The 22,703-nt window shown below is 40.0% G+C and overlaps 1 protein-coding gene across 2 annotated transcripts in view; it reads right to left on the reverse strand.

Annotated features, from left to right (window-relative positions):
- UXS1 (UDP-glucuronate decarboxylase 1) overlaps positions 1-22,703 on the reverse strand; it is a 64,596-nt gene that overhangs the window by 12,338 nt on the left and 29,555 nt on the right. For both annotated transcript variants that reach the window (XM_082496760.1, XM_082496761.1), the window contains exons 6-9: positions 21,346-21,526; positions 14,920-15,024; positions 13,488-13,547; positions 11,027-11,148 (exon numbers count right to left, since the gene is read on the reverse strand). In XM_082496760.1, the coding sequence (XP_082352886.1) occupies positions 11,027-11,148; positions 13,488-13,547; positions 14,920-15,024; positions 21,346-21,526 (468 nt within the window). The remainder of the gene's footprint in view (positions 1-11,026; positions 11,149-13,487; positions 13,548-14,919; positions 15,025-21,345; positions 21,527-22,703) is intronic.

Consider the following 22,703-nt stretch of genomic DNA (forward strand, 5'->3'; position numbering starts at 1 on the left):
CCCAGGCCTATGCATCCTCCTCATACTCCCTGGTCCTCCCCCCTTCCAGAAAAAGCCATCCTTGTATCAGTCACCGGAAACACTTTTAGTCTGAAGAAAACTTTGTGCTCCTGATCCAACTGAAGCAACTAAAGTCACAAGTGCAACGTTCTGGAGTTGCAAACATTCAGTTATTCCTTCAGAGGATGCACAGACTATCTTGTATTTTCAATGCCTTTTACTAAGGCTTAGACCAATGCTTGCCATTTTCTTGGAAGACAAGATTGTGTGTGGAAAAAGTGTATTGTTGGTACATCTGTGGCTGAAGGCTGCAGCTTGCACACGCTTCACTCAGGAGAGACCTGGAAACACATTTTTTCTTGGAAATAAATGTAACTTCATGTACAGGAGAAACTTGCGGGAAAATCTGATCTTCTCTCTTGGGTATCCAATTGTTTCATAAACAAAGGAATCCTCAAAGACATTTTGTGACAGCAATAGCATTAGCTTTTTATAGATGACAGAGTAAGAGAGGCAAACATTTAACACTTTAGTTCTTACTTAGTGTTTCCCATTTCTCAACACCAAGTAGCATAGGTAAAGACCAAGGCTTCCTAGTATGGAGAAGGCCAAACAACATCCAGTTCTGTTTAACTGCAAGTAGGGTTTCAGTTGCAGTGATCAAACGCTTATATTGGCAACTAAATTGTAAGCTAACAGTAACCAGTCTTCGCCACAAAACAAGCTTGAATCCACAACAGAGCCAAAACAATAATCTCACAACATCCACTTGGCCCTGCTGAGACACCCTGGAAAGAGCAGAAGTCCCTTCCCACGCAAAATGCATTAATTGGGACATATTCTTTTTTTCCTGTTAGCTAAAAAAGCACAGCAGTGTAACATGTCAAACATATACTTCTAGCAGCATATGACAGAGCCATTCCCAATGCCTTCACTGTATCTGGAAATATATACTCTGATACAGTTTCTCGTTCTTTCGTTTTACCCAGCACTCTATTTTAAAAAGGACACTGACTCCTGCAGGGAGGGATTGTATTTCATGTGGGCTTTCCAGGTATTGACATTAATAACAAGTACAGAAAATGAGGCACTTGGGTGCTAGTACTCAAGGTAAAAAATAACTCATTAAACAATGCTGACCAAAAAGCCTCTCTCGTACTACACAAGCTACAGCAGCAGCCTTGTTTTCCAGCATTGGCTAGAAACTAGCACGAGAAAGAAAAACACCACATCCTCTGTAGGCACTTACTCACAGACATAGTGAATCCAGTATTTATTCTCCCTTCTATTTCCCCCCCCTCCCCTCACTGTAATGTTGTCTTTTAAAATGAGTAACTTATTTATAGTGTCATCTAGCAAAGCTTCTCTCTGCAGCCTACTGCTTTGAAAAAAATCTATTTTCTGTGCAGCTGAATTTACATCTGTGCCTGTATAACTGGAATCTACTCAAAAGAAACTTCCACAGACAAAGAGATTATGGAGCCAGTAACTTAAAAATTGTCTTAAGTTTCCTTTCATCATTTCATGAACGCCTCCTTTGAAGTGATCCTTTTTGCATGCTGAGTAACTATTCTTTTTTGTATTAACTGCCTACGAATACTTATGATACACTCTTACTTATGTCCTGTTACTCTGAATATCAACACCACCTTAATTATGACAATTACCTCCACTGTATTCCCTCTAGCAAAGCCAATTACTTCCCCAGATTTGTGCCAGTAAGTCATGTACAATTTTATTATAACCTAGAGAAAGAAGAAAAACTTTTTTGGCCCACTTTTATCCTGCTAAACAAAAGAGAGCTCGAGACTAATCCCTGAAGCTGAGGTCAAACGCGATCAACTGTCTTCTGTCCTCACAGTTTAAGACTATGCCTTCCTAAAGCAGATTAATCTGAGAGAAAGTTCCTTGAGCAATCCAAAAAAGAGCCCGGGAGCAAGCTAATAAAATGCAGCACTGTGGGCTATCAAAACACTTCAGCTCATTCTATTATTTACCAGTATGGACACGTTCACAGAGACCGAGCCTGTACAGAAGGAGAGGGAAGACAGAATAGATGCAAGAAAGATTGTTACCGCTTACAGAAATGCCTCCTCTGAATAAACAGACTATTCTATAGCTGTCAGTCAAAAAGTAGCATTAGTTATCCAGTCTCCCCTGCAAAGCAAACTTGTCCATGGTCTTCACCATGAGCCTTTACCACATAGTTCTAGAGATCCCTGCTCCAGAAAGTATCGAGGATGCTAAGATAACATCTTAATTCAAAAAGACATATTTTAATTTTATAAGCTTTTTAAGAAAAGATACGTTCTTGTGTTGACTGTCTCATAAAATAGGTCAATACAGTATACAACTCAAATGTCAAGAGGTTCTTTTAACTGAAACAGCTTGAACATATGCTGTGGTTGTAATTCATAAGGGTATCAGGCAAGCTTCTCTTCCTTACTAACAGTGCTTCCTTCTTTTTAAAGTCTGTATCTATCTGAACAGTGCCCATGAATTAGACCCCCCTGAATACAAAACCAGGAAAGGGAAAGCTGCAATCATCTGCCCTCCAGCAGACAACTGGATTAAAAAAATCTGCCAGGGAAAGCCCAGACAGTTGCATGTATATCACTGTGACCTGATACAACTCTTTATCAATGTTTCAGCTAAAATTAGTAACATTATTGCCTGCATCCTTTGCCTTATTAGTCACTTTCTTACTAATTCACTTGCCTCAGCTTGCAAGCATAACTCTCGTACATACTGTACGTGGCCAATGCAATCAGCCACAGGCTTGTTCCACCAACACTCTGACAGGAGACACTGACATTGGGAAGTGATGTGTACCTACTTTAGTACATCTATGCTTGGATTACTAGGATTTCCCCTTCAGACAGGGATTTTAACTTCAGTAATTTACTGCACAACATGGCTTCTGAACATGAGGTGACAGATAACATAACCAGTGCAATAATACCCAGCGAATGAGAGCTGGATCACAGATTCCAGTAAGTTTCCAATAAGGCTCAGGAATACATGCAAACAAACAAACAACAATATATACTACGAACAATTTAATTTTAGTCATCTCTATAATGGAGAGTTCTGCAGGCTTATACTCATGAATTAGTGTAACAATGACAGCTACAGGTGAAAGAAAATGCCTTACCATTGCTTTTAGAGCAACAGTGGCTGTATTTTCAAACAGTGCATCTTATAGCCAAAAATAAGAAACGTACCAAATTGCAAAGAACATCAGAAACAACACACACTTTGCATCAAAAGATGAATGCTGCTATGGATATATTCTTATTCAAACACTGACTGAACTTATTGAAGTGAATCCATTTCCAAAGAAAGTTTGAAGTTTTTGTGACTTAAAAATTCAATTTGCGCAACAGTGCTGCAATAAAACCGAAGAACTAAGTTCTCCAGTTACCTGAAGGAAATCAGAAGATGGGATAACTTAGAGCACAGCAAGAAAAGAAAAAAAAAAAAAACCAAAAAAAAAACCAAACAAAAAACTAGAGCACAGAAACTATGGAAAGTATTCAGACTTTTCTTGGGAAACTGCCTCTATCTTAGTCCACGGCTTTGATAATCATTGAAATACAGTCTTCTAACCTTGTCTTTGGTACAAGGTTATTTTGCAATTGTTAACAGCATAGGGTATGCAGAAACAGTAAAGATACTAGAGCATTACCAAAACCATTGTGTCTGAATATGGGTCAGAAGACCTGACAGTTTTTTCCTGCTTTTCAAATAATTTAGAAAAAGTGTTGCTCCACTGACAGAATAAAGCCTCCTATTATATCCATGCTATATTTGTATCAGGAAGTTCTGACAACTCAGATAAAACAATACAATTTAGAAACAGGACCTTAAATAATGAAACTCTCCACTTACAGAGAGGCTCCTATTACTAACGTCCCAGTGAAAAAAATGGTTGTATTTTTATATTACTGCCTCAGTTACTGCAGTGTTCTCCTCCCCTTTTCACTTCATCTCCTCCAACTGAACATGAGCAACAGACAGCTTTGGAAAACTATATGCCACTTCTGCATTTGTACAGGACCAAACACAATGTTTTGGTTCATGCGCAGAGCTCCTATGCAGAAAAAAAAAAAAAATTACAAGCAGCTCTAACAACTCATTAGAAAATGTGCAGATCCATTAATCCAACAGCTCAACAAACAAACACCAGTAATTTTTAGAAAATGGCAGGACCATCAGGACTGTACGAGGTTAACTGGAACAAGCCAGTTTGAGAAGCTTAGCATTATTTAATCTCTAGATTATTACAGTTTGCAGGACTTTATTAAACTATGGGGAAGGATTTTTATCTGTGGTTTCTCTTTTATAAAGTATAAAAGCCTGTTTGTGAACCATGCAGTTACAATGGTTGAAAGCATCACTGTTTCCTCTTTTCAAGTGGAGCCAGTTCATCAAGATGATAAAAGCAACTTACAACAAGCAGTACTTGAAATTTTCAACGGAACTGCCACATTTATTGAGAATATTAATATAACTGAGTGTGTGACCACTCAGACTTTGCAGAGGAAAGGAATTGCAGACAATTTTTTTTTTCTTTCGGAATTTCACTGACTTGGTATATAGTAACTCAGATGGGACGCTAGTTGCGGTGTTGACACCTGCACTTCAAGGGTGTCAACACCCTTTCAGTCCGCAGTGAGAGGGGCTGTAGCATCTCAACTCTACCTTACAGGCAGTGCCCAAGGTGCCTGACTGCCTGTAGTATCTTCAGACCCCCCTCTCCAACCTTCACCTCACTAATATTCCTGGATGTAAAACTGCTCTGCATGGCTTCCAAAAAGCTAAAGGGATCCATGACAGCTCTTATCACCACAGTTTAGCTTTGACCTGGTATACATCTAACAGTAACCACCATTTGTGTCATTAAAGGATGTTGTCTGGGCATTTTCCTATTGCCCTGAGACGGTAGTTCTTCCTTTTCTCCCCCTGTGCTCAGAACCACAAACAATTCAATTCCATTCTTCCACAAAAAGCAGCAACTCCACAACTTTTCTTAAGCAAACCGATAGCAGACTTCATGTGACAAAACCAAAAAAGAATGCTGCATACCTAAAAATAATCTATATGAATATCAAGGAAAGAAAACAACAAGCAATAATTAGAGAATACAGGATAAACTCCCAAAAGAATTAAAGCAAACTGTTTTAATTCACCATAGCTATTTGTTTTCTATCTAGTTACTCAATAACTACCTGGTTATTCACTATTCAACACCTTTTCAGTTGCAATTCAATCAACAGTTTTCATTACCCCTACATTTTACATCAAGGCTTTTTATGATTACTGAAGCCAACTCAATTTCTGAATTAAAGATCAGGCGAAAGTACAACTCAATATAAACCAGAAAACCATTCTTGTGTTGCAATTGCAACACACTTCTTTACTTAACTAATTTCAGCATCAGCTTGCACATGTTATTCTCTTGCATTAATTTAATAAAATACACCTCTAATATGACTTTCCTTCCTTCTGTTACCTATTAAGATTTTTTGGCACCTTGAGTCTTCACAGTCCCGGTTATAGATTATTCTACAATGCAGAGCATAACACTTGTCCACTTAAAGAAGGTTATACTTAATATTTGATTACGATAACCCAATTCACTCCTACATGCTTAGAAAGGCATCCAGTGGAATTCTTAATTGGAAGATCTAAGCTATGCTAAGGCAATTTCAAAACCATCACATCACAGAATCATGGAATTGCTGAGGTTGGAAGGGACCTTTAAGATCATCAAGTCCAACCATTAACCTACCCTGACAAAAACCACTTCTAAAACATGTCTCTACGTACCACATCTACCCTTTTTTTAAAGGCCTCCAGGGTTGGCTAATCCACCACCTCCCTGGGCAGCCTAGTCCAATGTTTAATAACCCTTTCAGTGAAAGAGTGTTTCCTAATATCCAATCTAAACCTCCCCTGACATAACTCGAACCCATTTCCTCTTGTCTTATCACTTGTCACCAGGGAGAAGAGGTCAGCTCCCACCTCTCTACAACCTCCTTTCAAGTAGATGTAGAGGGTGATAAGGTCCCCCCTCAGCCTCCTCTTCTCCAGGCTAAACAACCCCAGTTCCCTCAGACATTTCTCATAAGATTTGTCCTCCAGACCCCTCACCAGCTTTAGAGCGTGTCCAGAGAAGGGCTACAACACCTCAACGTCCTTCTTGTAGTGAGGGGCAGTACTCGAGGTGGGGCCTCACCAGTGCCGAGTACAGGGGAATGATCACTTCCCTAGTCCTGCTCGTCACACTATTCCTCATACAGGCCAGGATGCTGTTGGCCTTCTTGGCCACCTGGGCACACTGCCGGCTCATATTCAGCCGGCTGTCCACCAACACCCCCAGGTCCTTTTCTGCCAGGCAGCTTTCGAGCCACTCCGCCCCAAGCCTGTAACGCTGCATGGGGTTGTTGTGACCCAAGTGCAGGACCCAGCACTTGGCCTTGTTGAACCTCATACCATTGGCCTCGGCCCATCGGTCCAGCCTGTCCAGATCCCTCTGCAGAGCCAACCTACCCTCAAGCAGATCAACACGCCCGCCTAGCTTAGTGTCATCTGCGAACTTACTGAGGGTGCATTCGATCCCCTCATCCAGATCATTAATAAAGATATTAAAGAGAACTGGCCCCAGCAACGAGCCCCGGGGGACACCACTTGTTACCGGACACCAACTGGATTTAACTCCATTCACCACTACTCTCTAGGCACGTCCATCCAGCCAGTTTTTTACCCAGCAAAGAGTATACCTGTCCAGGCCATAAGCAGCCAGTTTCTCCAGGAGAATGCTGTGGGAAACGGTGTCAAAAGCTTTGCAAAAATCCAGGTAGATAACATCCACATCTTTTCTCTCACCCACTAAGCGTGTCACCTTATCATAGAAGGAGATCAGGTTTGTCAGGCATGACCTGCCTTTCACAAACCCATGCTGACAGGGCCTGATCACCCTGGTCTCCTGCACGTGCCGTGTAATGGCACTGAGGATGATCTGTTCCATGACCTTCCCAGGCACCAAGGTCAGACTGACTGGCCTGTAGTTCCCTGGATCCTCCTTCCGGCCCTTCTTGTGGATGGGTGTCACATTTGCCAACCTCCATTCAGCTGGGACCTCCCCGGTTGTCCAGGACTGCTCATAAATGATGAAAAATAGCCTGGTGAGCACTTCCGCTAGCTCCTTCAGTACCCTTGGGTGGATCCCATCCGGCCCCATAGAGTTGTGCACCTCCAGGTGCTGAAGCAGGTCCCTCATCATTTCCCTTTGGATTACAGGGGCTTCGTTCTGCTCCCCATCCCTGTCTTCTAGCTCAGGGGTCTGGGTACTCAGGGAACTACTGGTCTACTACTGCTGAAGACTGAGGCAACGACGGCATTAAGTACCTCAACTAACTTCATCATGGACAACTAAGTTAAATGCATAATGAAGGGCAACTCCTGAACAAAGCAAAAAATTGTAGTACTATGTGCTGAAACTCCCCTCCCATCTCTTTATACCCCCTGCAGCTGTATGTTTTCTCTGCCTATGTATGTCAAGGAAGACCTTTCTTACAATTTGAAAATGCTGTTCATTTTGGAAAATGGTGGTATTACCTTATCTAGAAAAACAGAAGTTCTGTGGAGAGAAAAACTCAATAGCTGTACAGTCATATCACATCTATAGCAAGCACCTGTATATGAAAGTTTATGCAGAAAAGCACTTTGGGAAGACAGGAAAGATAGGCAGAATAGTATCAGAGTACATAATGGAGAAAACAGATCGACAAGCTGTTATTATAAGACAGTTTCAAAGCTATGCATTGCATCTTGTTAAGGCAATTGAGTGGACTGAAAAAGGCTTTCCAGGAGGGAGTGCTAGCAAGCACTGAAAAAGAGCTTAAGAGAAGGGAATTCTGAAGAAGTCTGAATCAGAGGATGCAACTTAGTTCCCAGATGAACAGGGCAAGGAACTAAAGCTTCCTGAGGCTTGAGAAAAGTTCCAGAAGCAGGTACTTCCACTCACACTAAGTAGTGTGGCTGACCTATGTTCCCACATGAATTTATGGAGGGAGAGCTGCTTCCAGAAGCCTATAGGAAATACCCTCTCAAACCATACGTGCCTCACATGGGATGAGATAACTTGTGTATGCACTTTGAATTTGCAAACCCTGCATTTCTCCAGCAATTATTTCACTCCTTACCTCTCCTTTCAAGCAGATCCTTTCATATTACTGAGCGCTGCTACTGCCTTTGGACTCTTTGACAAGGAATTACTGTTGGGCTTGTTTAAAGACAGCAGTTGTAAAGAGGAGATAAAGTCAAGAAATGCTTAATTCTTAGGGTCCAAATAAGTGAACAGAACAACATTGCCAGCAGAAAAGACTGCAACAAAAAGGTCTTGGTCAGAACAGGCTGCTGAGGAACTCCGACAACTATGAATAAAGTGTCATCTTTGACTAGATTCGAGAACTGTTCCTATTCAAACAGCCTGTCTGGAAGTATAATGCAAAAGTTAATTTTTATTTTATATATTTTGGAAACATGATTAGGTATTTAAGGTACCTAATGTACCTTACAGTGTGCATGATTATTGAAATGACAAAAAAAAAAAACAGAAATAAGTTTGCTTGTTTCTTCTTTTTCATGGAATCACGGAGTTTTCAGAGTTGGAAGGGACATCTAGAGATCATCTAGTCCAACTCCCCTGCTAAAGCAGGATTGCCTAGAGCATGTTACTCAGGACTGCATCCAGGAGGGTCTTGAAAATCTCCAGGGAAGGGGACTCCACAACCTCCCTGGGCAGCCTGTTCCAGCGCTCTGTCACCCTCACCATAAAGAAGTTTTTCCGGGTATTTGAACGGAACTTCCTATGTTCTAACTTGTGCCCATTACCCCTCATCCTGTCACTGTGAACCACTGAAAAGAGTCTGGCTCCATCCTCCTTCAACCCACCCTTTAGATACTTGTATGCCATAATAAGGTCTCCCCTCAGCCTCCTCCTCTCCAGGCTAGAGAGTCCCAGCTCTCTCAGCCTCTCCCCATAAGGGAGATGCTCCAGTCCCTTAATCATCTTAGTTGCCCTTTGCTGGACTCGCTCCAGCAGTTCCCTGTCCCTCTTGAACTGGGGAGCCCAAAACTGGACACAGTATTCCAGTTGTGGCCTCCCCCTCTACTCTGCACTGGTGAGAATGATCTCCTTCGACCTACTGGCCACACTCTTCCCTATGCAGCCTAGGATTCCATTGGCCTTTTTGGCAACAAGGGCACATTGCTGGGCCATGGATAATTTACTGTCTACTAGGACCCCCAGATCCTTCTCCTCAGAGCTACAAGCTCTTTTTATTGAAGCTGAGAAGATTCTGGAAATCCTGTAGCCTGAAATCCTGTAAATCCAACTGATTTGGGCTAGGTCACTCCTGTCTGAAAACCCTCTTAAAAGCACAATACTTATTTTCATAGCAGAAGTCAGACCTTTCCACTAATAACAGATGTTTCCTCCACTAATAACAGCCTATCAATCTAAACTTTGAAGAAAAAAAAAAAAAGGCAGACTTTACTAGCCCATAATAAAGTACAATAAATATCTCACAGAGCAGCCCCTAGGACAAAGAGCTCATTTGCATCATGAGTTTCACTTAATGTATGTGTGCATCACAGTTCCACCTTACAAACCTGTACTATACTTTGTAAATCCTGCATAGAACTTATGGGATAGTATAATGACTAATCCTGTAGCTTTAAGATACAGCCCATGATTTTCAAAATCACCTACATTCTTGTCCTTCTAAAAGAATACTGCAGTATGTACCACAAACTTGCAAAAAAAAAAAAAAAAAAAATCAATACCCTACAGCACAAGAATTTCTCATCAAAACTACAATATTCAACTGCAAATGGATTTCCAGACCCACAAGGAATATTTTGCTACAGCGAAGCATAGAAGAAATCATCCTGAACAAGAGCAGTACCAGCATATTGGACCTTAAATGATTTAAAAGGGAACAAGAGAGACACAAACCTCTGCCTTCTCTGTCTGACAAAAGAGATAAGAGAAAATTACTACAATTTCTGTACTAAAATACCATCCTGAAAGTCCTACCACTTAAGTCTAATTCTGTTTTCAAGGTTTTTAAAAGCACTTAGTATGTTACCGTCTAAAGGTTTAAAATTCTATAGAATATACATTTGATTTATACCTTTGTATATTAAGGCTGCAAACACCAAGAAATAGTGATATGATTTTCTTTAATGTGCCACATTTTTCAATTTAATAGTCTCCCAGAGACTAGCTGAACAGCAATTAAATAAGATAAGATTCACACCAGTGAAGAGTCAATGCTGGGTTAGTTAAGAATGAGTTTCTACTTGTTGATTATAAAACCCACAGAAACTAGCATGTTTCATTTCACAAACATATTTTAAATTGCATTTTTATCCTCACGTTACTGCATTTGTCTGAAAGAAGGCATTAGATAGCTGAGTATTCATATCTTTCATTAAGGGCTGCATTTATACCTACATAAAATTAAGACATTTCTGAAGTGATTTAAAACACATTGATCCTATATGGGTACTATTAAAGAGCTTTCTCATTTTACTCTGATTTCAGTAATGCTCATTAAAACTTCCCACATTTATAATTAATGGCTCTATTCACCAAAGCACTTCTCAGCACAGGGCCAACTTAAAACAACTCTGTTATCTGGCTCCCAAATTAGTAAGGTCACCTCAGTTTAATGTGTCTAAACTATTTACGATACTGAAAGACACAATATGCCCATCAAGAAGACGAAAGCACATTTTCTTGAAGAACATCGCTCATCTGAAAAAACACAACAGATGGGACCAATAAAACTTCTGAATTAAAGAAAACAGATTTTGCAGCTACCATATGAATGCTCCTACTCAAAACATTCTCTTTTACCCTCCTACCCCTAAATACACATATTCCAGTTCTGCCATACATTTGGCTTTCATGATTACAGAAAATCCACTGAATCCGATACAAGTGTAATACCTGCTTCATGTATGCATAGCACATGGTCTCTGCAACCCGCTTTCCTTCATCATAGCAGGCTCTTGGACCTATTGGATTCACATGGCCCCAGTAATCTTCATTTTGAGGGTGAACTTCAGGATCTACAGGGAAAAAAAAAATCTTAAATGATCTTCTATCAAAAAGGTGACAATATATAATGAATCTTTCAGTAAATCACTGGTGTTTAACAGCTTCTTTCTGAACTATGCATTTAAAAAAATATTAAGTTTCAACACCATTCCTTGTAAGTGTATTCAATAGAACGAGGAAAATTACAGTTACGGAAGATGTGAGACTCTAGTAAGATAAATGAGTACAAGCAAACAACAGCCATCATCTGCTTTCCCCTAAAAGAGTGTGCGAACTGAGGGTTAAATTCCGCGTTTCTCTGCAAAGACAGACTACCTCAAGGGCACAAATAAGACTCTTATCCAAAGTAATTCAGAGGAAATATTATAGGTTATGTAGACAGCACTTTTTACTGTATTTGGAAAAAAAGAAAGCAAAGCATCTTCAAGTTTTCTAAAATAAGAAACAAGGAAAGAAAAATGGACAAAATGGAGAAGTACTGCATTTCTTAAAGAACAATGAGTAGAGTGGTGTACCAAAATGTACTTGCTATGTGTTTCTTCTGTTTTAGCCTAAGCATTTTTACTAGCTATCACTAGGCACAAATAATCAGGTTAGACAATCCTTTGGTTTGATACCGTAGAGAAGTTCTTGATTACAGAAAAGACAACCAACGAACAATCTCCTAGGAAGCTCTGTATGTGCGCTTTATATGCTTTAAACAATACTTTTTCAAACAATCACTTTGCTACATTTCCCCACTTTGCTACCTGTGCTGCCCTACTGAGTCTGAAGTTTGCATGTTACTACTAAACTTTCAAGTGTTACAGGCTAATTTTTGAAACAACTTTGACAGTCAGTTCTGATTAATCCTTCCAGTCTTTAAGCTGCTCACAGACATGATTACAGATGAATTCCTGCCACGTAAGAGCCACAGAGCAATGGTAAATGCAGAGAGGTGTTACATTATTATAAAAGCCTGTAGCATTCTTAAAAGCGCCCCAGAAGGCGCTGTGATCTGGAAGGTAACTCAGTCTCTGCCTCCTTTCTGGCAGAGGAAGCCCTACGAAGCACTAGGAAACTCTCTATATAACACTGCTTTTAGAAATTCTGTGGAAACAGGTAACAGATATTTTTTGACTTTATTTTCTGTCCTTTATTTTTCAGTAAAATGACTTCATCTGTTTAGTCAGAGCATGATGTGAACAGACTCTCTCCACTGGCTTTACTGACACAACAAAGCCTGATAATGGGAGTTTCAAGTTTTCCACTTCAGCAGGCAGATTGCAGCAGGGCAACGAAGCTCCAAAACTTGGGGATTTTTGCCTGTTGGTCCCCTGTTCCAGAAGGGAGTTTTTTCAATTACAGAAGAGTCATTCGGGCTACCATTTTTCTCTGCAGAGCCTGTTCATGGATAATCAAAGGCAAGGGACACAAGCCGTTTAATTTGGTTGCCTGGTCATCTTAGTGAATCTCTTGCTTGTGTATTTGCTTTGAGTCTTCTTGACTGAAGTTATTCCACCACAAGTGTGCTCCTTGAGGTATGGTCTTTGTCCTTGTCACTTTTTCCTCACAAAGCTTCTTATCTTATTAGAGATGAGTATTTTTTGTTTGTTTTTAAAGCCTAGACTCTCACAACTACTAATGCTGAGCAGGCGACCATGCCTGCATATCTCCATGAACCTTGCAACACTGTTATTATTAATTAGGCAAGAGTTCAAAACTGCAAGAAGGTTCTCTAGTAGGCACACAGTCTGTCACACACTCCAAGGAAGTACTAAAGATTCTCATTTCATCCAGCAAACAGTTCCATCAGTCTTTCTCTCACTACTTCACATCTAGTAACAGCAAAAGGACGAAGGAGAGATACAGCACCATTGCTCAATAATACATTTTAAGAGACACCATAATGGCATGCATGCACAATCACTATTTTCTTAGCTTGGAGGTTATGTCCTTGTCTCTTGCTCTATGCTGCAGACACTATGGCGATTGTTAAATCATAACAATACAATTCATAAATACACCGGGAAGAGAGAAGCAGATTTGCTACTGAAATTATCTTTCTTTTCATTATGGCATCTGGATTTTAATCAGAGTTCAACAGTCAAAATTGCCCCACAAGCCTTTTTGGAATAAAGCCATAAACTAAGACACAGGAAAGTTAGAGACAAAGTCTGAGCCTCCTTCCACCACTCTGACTAGAGATTTAAGGCAACTACTAATGCTGACATTTTAAGCTATGAGAAGTACATCTGATGAAGAAATCAAGCTAAGACAGCTGTGAAAAATCTATCAATCATCTGACAAAAGGTTTGTACATACCCTTTTACACAATCACAGCTCAATAGCACTGTTTTATCCATCTTACCTCCATATACCTCTGACGTAGAGGCCAGCAGCAGCCGTGCTCCAACACGTTTGGCTAACCCTAAATTTTGGGCAGGGAAAAAAGAGCATAATTAGATCAAGTTCAGGAGTCTTTCAGTCACATTAACTGCTTTAGAGTGATCACATTTTACATGTTTTTAAAGGAAATTAGATTTCTCTCAGTAGATAAATCTAGCTGTAAATCACATCCATAAGCTCCCACTCCCAAGCTAGAAGACTTGAGAAATGGCAGAGCAGCACCCACATGTGTGATGTGTTTGCTTCTGGGACTAAAATGTTACACTGAACCAAGATCCAAGAATTTAAATATATTACACCCTAAATAAAGGCCAAGTAAGCATAAACCATTCCAATTATGAAATCAGGATGCTGAAACAACACACCTTATTATGATTACCAAAAGTTAAAGATAAGCTACATAAAGAGATCGACACAGATTAACACGTTACAGGCCAAAATGAATCACTTTCCCTTTATTATGCCCCTTTAAACAGCCTGGATGATCCTACCCATCACTCGAAACTATTCTGCATTCCATTTCAATGACTTTCTGGCCTTCAAGTTGGCACGGCCAATCAAAGAAATCTCATCTATGCCGTACAACTGTCTGGTACCCCAATAACTTCTAAATCACTTAATTTTCTGAGTTGTACTCACTAGAGTATCACTCAAGTAAGAAACTCAGCTGAACTAATGCCCAGCGGGTTTTTTGCCTCTTAATAATACTTAGGATCACTAACCCCCTGTTCAAGTTGCAGCATATGCCAAATGGATCAAAGATGGGAGGAAAAAGCAGTGAAGGCTTAAGGCCTTCTTTTCACAGGCCCATTCTCAGCATCAAAACCAATACACAAAGCTCCAAATGTTGCCTTGTAATTATCTAGCATGAAACTAGCCATTAAATATTGTTGCAGAATTTGCTAGCCAGGGCATGCACAAGAGGGTGCAGTGCTCTTGATGTTTGGCATTTACAGAGTCAATGCAGTTCCAGCTAGTTCAAGGTTTCCTGTGGTGGAAAGGAACAGCCACTCATGGCAAAATGTGGGAATGTTCCACAGTCACCAAGGTGAGAAGTGCAGTCATGGGCACAACTTTGCTATAAAAATCCAATGCTCTTAATTGTTCATATGACTTCTATAATTACTGCATAGTTACTACTCCATAGACAAGTTACAGGCATGAAATTCTTGTGCTTTGATAGATGAGCTTACATGTTGTCAGAGTTCACCTGCAGATATATTTAAAGCACAAAAGTCTTCAAAGAGAGGGGAAAAAAAATGCCCTTATTTTTCTTAAAGAATCAACTTTTTAAAATGTTCAGCTCATCTGCTCCATCCTCCTCTCCCTCCAGTAACTCTGTCCAGGTTATATGATGTCTAACAAAGTAAAGTAAGAAAAAAATTTCCACTTACCCAGCATGTTTAGCGTCCCAATAGTGTTGGTCTTTAATGTTTTTATAGGATTATACATGTAATTTGGAGGAGAAGCAGGAGATGCTAGATGATAGATCTGGTCCACTACAGAAAACCGGGGGGGGGGGGGGGGGGAAGGGGAGGGGAGAGTGGGGGGAAGAAAGCATTATTATTTTCCTATGTAATATATTAAATAAGAAAACATTAGGGTCAAGAAACAAGTGCTTCCTTCTGCATTTCCTATATTGCTACCAATATATATGTATACAAACCTGCTGCACCTCAAAGCAAGACTTACTTTTTAGTAAAACAAAAACTAAAAAGCATAGTATATATAACATCATTGACACAGATACAGCAGTCTGCCTGGGTGTTGACATTTTTCACTTGTAAAAAATAATTAATTATGAGTACCTCAGAGATGTTTAGAAACTGCAAAAGTATATGCAACATTCTATTACCCTCAAGTTTTTAAGTGACTATCAGTTTTGGAATATCTTTCTCAAGTGGAATCCCAAGCAAAGATGGCAGAAACACTTTTTAATACCAGGCGGAAACTTTTGGGAAAAATAATTATTGTATTTTTATTTGTAAGCCACTCATCAATGAAATATTAATGGGATTATTACCATATTTATATTTGAAATATGTATGCCAAGACATGGGCATGCAACTTCTGTCCTTTTTCCCCTATCTACTGCCTCCATAGAACATAGCATGGCATAGAACACTCCACTGGTGTTCTATGCTGCACTTTGGAAAATACAGCATTTTAGCTTTATTAAAAAAAAAAAAGGCACAACCAAAACCTCCCCAATACAGAGATTGCAGCCTCCCCAGTTATGAAATATAATTAGCCAACCCACTAAAGCATACCTTGCAATCAGTGAAGATATACTGATGCCTAACCTAGTTTAAAACAAGGTAGTTTGGGTACCGGCAACAGATTGCCCAGGTAATGCAAGTCCCAATCCTAACTAATTAAATTTGCTGTATTTCTGTGATTGCAGTGCAAACAAACCTAAAGATTCAAATCACTCATAGGAAACACATTCCACACAACAGCCAAATAGAGCCTCATACAAAAAAACTAAACAGTTACACCACTGTCATGAGTATAGACTAGGGCCTGTGCAAACCTCAAAGTCCAACAAGGCCAAGCGCAAGGTACCACACCTGGGTTGGGGAAATCCCAAACACAGATCCAGGCTGTGTGATGACTGTATAGAGATCAGTCCCGCAGAGAAGGACTTGGGGGTACTAGTGGAGGAAAAATTGGACATGAGCCAGCAACAGGTACTTGCAGCCCAGAAAGCCAACTGCATCCTGGCTGCATCAAAAGAAGCACAGCCACAAGGTCGAGGCAGGTGATTCTGCCCCTCTACTCTGCTCTCGTGAGACCCCACCTGGGGTACTGCCTCCAGCTCTGGGGTCCCCAACTTAAGACAGACATGGACCTGTTGGAGCTAGTCCAGAGGAGGGCCATGAAGGTGATCAGAGGGCTGGAGCACCTCTCCTATGAAGACCGGCTGAGAGAGTTGGGGTTGTTCAGCCTGGAGAAGAGAAGGCTCCAGGGAGACCTTAGAGTGGCCTTAAAGATGGACCTACAGGAAAGATGGGGAGGGACTCCTTATCAGGGAGTGTAGTGACAAGATGAGGGGTAACCTTTTTAAATTGTAAGAGGGTAGAGTTAGATTAGATATTAGGAAGAAATTCTTTACTGTCAGAGTGGTGAGACACTGGAACAGGTTGCCCAGGGAAGTTGTGGATGCCCCATCCCTGGAAGTGTTCAAGGCCGGGTTGGACAGGGCTATGAGTAACCTCATCTAGAGGAAGGTATCCCTGCCCATGGCAAGGAGTTTGGAACTAGATGGTCTTTAAGTCTCTTACAACCCAAACCATTTTATGATTCTATGATTCTTAATTTAACCATTATTCCTAGCACAAGACAACAAAATAACTTATGATTAAGTTTTAGTCACTGCTTAACCTTGTAAAGTCAATAGTGACCAAAATAAGGAGAAATTATTTCAAGTCAAACCTCAACACACAGAATAATTAACTTTCAGCATAAACAGACAATCTGCATGACTCCATCACCCCCAAAAGTTTTACCGTTTTGACAGAGTAATGACATTTGACAGTTAGTATGCTCAGGCAGATGCCACAAAATATATCCTCCTCTTACATCTTGCCATGCCCTCTTTGGTCTACAGCTGTTAATCTCTAGAGCAGACGTGACCAGCTGCCTACAAGATGTCAAAACAGTTCAGAAAGCTACAGAGATACAATTTTGGCAGATGTGCCAGATCGGTGAGGACTTATTCTCACATAAAGAAGCACAGAGAAATACAATTTCACTTACAGACTGCTCTGCTCTTTGTTTTCCTATGAACAGAAACTGATATTTCCATTCACTATCAACTCCAGAGAAGCATTGAGAGAGAGCTTTTCACAGAAGGTAACCTATAGATCCAAAGACAGCCTGACACAGTGAGTGCTGGAGAAGATGAGCTCCCAGCTCAGGCTCGATTCAAAGTCCTGCCCATGTTGCTAATGCAACTGAAACTTTTAGGACTCTGTCTGCAACATGAAAATAGTTAATTGCTCTGTATGATGAAGCGTGACATAGAATAATTTCTCCTTATTTTGATCACTGCTGGCATTGTAAGCTTCAGCAGTGAATAAAATCTAATCCAATTATTTTGCAGGATTTCTTGCGCCAGGGCAGTAATGCAAAGAAGTAGCATAGGGTAAAGTTTAATTGGTCTGTTGAACTTTGACATGCCTCCTACAGATGAGCCATGAATATGAATGAAATATGACTGCCTCAAGTTATGCCTCTGAACATAAGCATCCCCTTCTCACAGCATGGTACCATCATGAAATCAAAGAAAAGGGATAGACTGGAAGCTGACGAAAGAAACGCTGAGAAGCTTGCTCGAGCAGCAGTGGCTCAGAAAAGTGAACAAAGCAATAGCTAAAGCCACCTACAGCCAATGCAGAGTTGAACTCTGACCTGAGTTTTAACGCTGTTTCTCTCTACCTGTTCCATCAAAATCCTTTCTAAATCTAGTTTTCAACCAGCTGTGGTGGAATTTTTGCAGAGTAAAAATGTCACTTCAAAAGTATTGTGGTCACTGAGTAACTTACTGCCCAATCCCAGAATGTCAAAGCAGAAGTGAATGCTTTCCTGCCTCCCTACCTCCATACACTTCATTTTTGTTGTTTTTTTAAATACCTGCTGAATTTCTGAGACACAGCAGCTGCTATAGGAATGGTTCCTTTAACCATATGTGGTAATTCAGACGAACAGGGCCAAAAACTAGCTCTCCTTTTGCTGCACTGGAATACAGCTAAGCCTGTGATTATCAGTGACTGAATAATTGTTAGCTAGAAATAAATGCAGACAAAATTAAAAACGCCAAAGGTTCCTTATAATCTTAAAATTTATTTATTTTTAAACAAGGAGCTAAGTGTAATGGACAGCGCTAAAAAAAAAAAAAAAAAAAAAAAAAAAAGAGAAAGCACTCTTCTCCTCGTCCTTCTTTTCTGCCCCTCCTCCCCTCCCCCCAGCTGACAATTGCTCTAAATGTAACAAAGAGAAGGAGCTGGGAGACAAAGAAGGTTTTCCTTGCCAAAGACATGGCCTTGCCTGTCTGAGTCTGGCTTGCCTCAACATACTTCCACCCATATGCTTAAAGGCAAAAATAGACCCCTGTGATGAAAAAGTTCAGCAAGAACAGAACTAGCAGATGGACGGAAGATGGGGCATGTGGCAATGTCAGATGGCCATCTTCTAGATGAAAGGGACAGGCAGCCAGGCAGCTCCAGGACCTTTCTCCCTCGCCTAGGAAGTAACCTTTAGAGTATCGAGCTTTAGACCAATTCAAAACATCACTCATTTTCCAAAATATTTAAAGAGTGTCCAACATATCAGAAAGATGGAAAGGCAAGTTTCTTCCCCAAACTGGTCACATTTGAGACATCAAGCTGAGGATGTTGAGACAAGTACAGTAAGTACAGTTATTTCTCCTTCCACCTTCTCTAACTGCCAGGTCTAAAAAACACATAGTTTTTTGTCTCAGAATTTCAGCACACCAGCTAGACATGCCAGACAACGCGATCTACCTAGCTTGGCTGACAACCTTGTGTGCTCTAGCACAAAGTTGGCAGTTATTTAATACAGCAGGCAACATAAACTCTCCTCAAGCCAGAATCGTGAAAAGCTGTCAGAAGATTAACTGTTTGGGTGACTGGGACAGCACCTACCAGAGGACAGCATCTTGCAACTGACCTCCATGCCTCTTCCTTTTGTAAAACTTTTATTATTTACCTAATACAACATTTAATTGTGCTGCTATGAAGCCTTCAGCTAGCTCTGCAATTAAGCCATAGTGCAATTAATTGAAAATGACTGTGTGAAAGGTTGTACAAAGGTTTATGTAGATAGGTAAGGACCACAAAAGAACAAACTAACAATAAAATCGTGCACGTTTTGTATGTAACTCCTATCAGGGGCTAGAAGTCTGTAAGCCACTGTGAACACAGCAGCAAGAAGTAGTTTACCAAGCACAGGATGGCAGATTAATGATAAAGAAACATTAAAAATTTTTTTCATGTTACAATTTTGCTGAAAAAAAGCAAAAAAATAAATCCCTTTCAAAACAGTACATACATATAAGCTGGCATAAACATTCAAACCATCAGGTACACCAATGACAAATATAGGAATCTACGATCAACATAAATAAAGTTTCAGGAACACAGTGCAAGGCCAACAGCAACTAAAATTTGTCAGTTGTGCCCTTTTCTATGTGAAAAGCTCAAAACCCCCTATAATCTAGCGTACACATACTCTGTAATACCTAAATCCAGATACAAATGTTCATTCTTTTGTCTTCCGCAATGCTAAACAAGTATGATCAGCATAATCACTCACTTTCACAAAATATTGCAATAAAACTACCTTCCTTCATATCACCTATCTTTATTTCTCAGCCATATCACTGCATGTGTTCTGCATACTTCCTATGTGACTAGGAAGGGTAGAATCTACTACCTTTCCTATGATAGGAAATTACATTCCTTCCTATGAAGGAATTACCTTTACTTCAATTTCTGCCTTCAACATGTGTCATGGTACTAGAAAGGACACAACGGGTCACTAAATCCACTGAGCACCTGCATTCATCACTGTACGTGCTAGTCAGGAAGCATCAACCAGAAAAGCTTTGATCAAAGGCATACAAACAAGTTTCTAGAGCTAAAACATATGGACTTTTCTTGTAAAGCTTTGCCAATTCCATTACTGTAGGTCAGGCCAGAGAAGCTGACACAGTGAAGGGAGACATTCTTATTGCAGTGAACTCAAAAGGACTACAAATACAAATTCATTTTCCTAATGTTAAAAATGTTGCCAGTAACTTAAGACAAACTAGAATTACTTTATAAAGCTTTACTATGATACAGTTCATACTGAAGCGGTTTTTTGAGAGCTTCACCAGAAACCCAGGCACCACTGCACTTGGCTCTGGACAAATAAAATTAGAGTAGCATATGTCATCTTCTGCCTTGTCATGAATTTCTATAATTGTACAATTTAAAACCATCAAGTTGAATGTATTAAGTATATGGCAGAGGAAGTGAAGAGTAGGGGGAGAAAAATCTGAAAACAGAATTAGACTTAAATGGTAAGACTTTCAGGATGGTATTTTAGTACAGAGATTGTAGTAATAGTTTAGATGTTGAGTTACTTCCACTTCTTTGAAGTGGAATGTTTTTTTGTTTCTTTCTTTGTTTAGGGGCAGGTATTTTTTTAGTTGCTGTTGTTGAAAACTTGGGAAATTCGGTGTTGCTTTTTTCCTATTCTACAGGCTGTGGAATGCTTGTACCTAAACTAGGAGCAATGTTTTCCACAGAAGACACATTAGGCAATTAAGAAAAGTGAGCTGACTTGCCCTCTGAAAGAGTTTATTCTCCTCTCAGCTGACCATACACAGTTGCAGGATGTATGCCATCTAGCGTAACTGCAGCTGTGAATGGAACTTCTTAGGTCATGACAAATCCACACCACAGACTCTGTGTGCGTAGTAAGCCTGTGGAGGCACACAGGGACGTGAGACAACAGATGGGACAGATGGAGTGACCCATTGCCATCTTGCCTTCTCACATCATCAGTCACATTAGGAAGTTTTTAAGATTTCATTCCTCCTGTCCACTCAGAAAGGAAGAACTGATTTCAAAGACAAAAGGGCTCTGAACCTTAGTCCACACTGGTCACAGACATTAGGCTAATAATAAACAAAGCATACAAGTATTAGACCAATCCAGAACTCAGGACATAAATTTAATTTCTTTACAGACATAAATACTTAAGAGGGTAAAGCACAACAAAGTGCCGATACCAAAGCGGAGACTACTCACCTTCAATGTACAGGGGCTCAACGACATCGTGATTTATCAGTTCGAAGTTCTCATGACCAATCCAGTGCTCCACATTTCTTTTCCTGCCCGTAAAGAAGTTGTCCACAACTGTAACCTCATGGCCATCCATCATTAGTTTGTCAGTAAGATGAGAACCCACAAACCCTGCTCCTCCAGTTATCTGCGTTAGGACAGTTGGTATAAATTTCTTTTTCTTTTTACAGAAACACCAGACAAAGTCTACAAACATGAAGACAGAAGAACAGTAGCTTTCAGGTCTTTGCTTACCCCAGGGGAAACAACTCCATTTCCGTGCTTAATTTTTTTAATCCAATATGTACAAAATTTAAAATTTCAAGAGAGATGCTTGACACGTTTCATCACTGCCAGACTAGAAGTTTCAGCTAACCATTCTCATAAACAAAATGTCATTTCAGATTAGTTTTTGTTCCTTCAAATTGGATTGTGCCCTTTTATGCAACACCAAAGCCTAAAAAGAACCAAAAAGGTAAGAGGAGAATTCTCTGTGATTCTTATTTCCCAGAAAAGAAATGACAGAACGCCAGGTTATATTTGTGGAAGACTTCTAACATCAGAAATGTCAAATCCAGCTTTTGTCTGGTTTAAATGGAAGACAAGTTAGGTGTTCTGAGTAAGTACTACAAATTCTTTCACCCTTCATAGAAGAAAGGAAGGAAGTGTATGCTTAGACGAAAGCAAGTCTTTGAAGATTTCTCATTTGAAATATCTGCTAAACCCAAAATTATTCCTTTTGTGTTTTAATGCATCCAGAGCCCACATCATATCATACCATTAGCTCCAACATCCAGCATTTGCCTGTCTTGGAACTTTATGATGTTTTACTCCAAAGAAATAAGCAGAAATAAAATATTTAACAACTTGTACTCTTGTTCCATTGCAGATGTAGAAGCGAGGAAGTTGTTTATTTTTTCCCTTTCTGCCCTTCAGTCTTTAACCGTAAACAAACAAACAAAAAAGACAAATCACTAACTCATTATTGAAGCAGTCAACACAGCAAGTAGTAGAACTGCAAGTTGTGTGACACATCCAGACAGACATATCTACAGAAGCAATTATTTTCCCTGCACTTCATAAGCCGTCTTCAAGGATACACAAAAATATGGCAGATCACCACTCTCAAAGAATGAGGGGATTTGTAAAAGCCCTGTGTGGCATCAGCTATATTATATGACCACATGATCAAATTCACATTTTGAGAGTGATTCAGCTGTTGATCTCCATTCTTCAGCTGCAGTGACAAATAACCAAACAACAAAATGACATGGCGAAATTGTCAAGCAGGAATCTCATGAATGGATGATGTGCTACAATGACAA

Source organism: Vanellus vanellus (assembly GCF_965231255.1).
Source record: "Vanellus vanellus genome assembly, chromosome: 1".
Lineage (NCBI taxonomy): Eukaryota > Metazoa > Chordata > Aves > Charadriiformes > Charadriidae > Vanellus > Vanellus vanellus.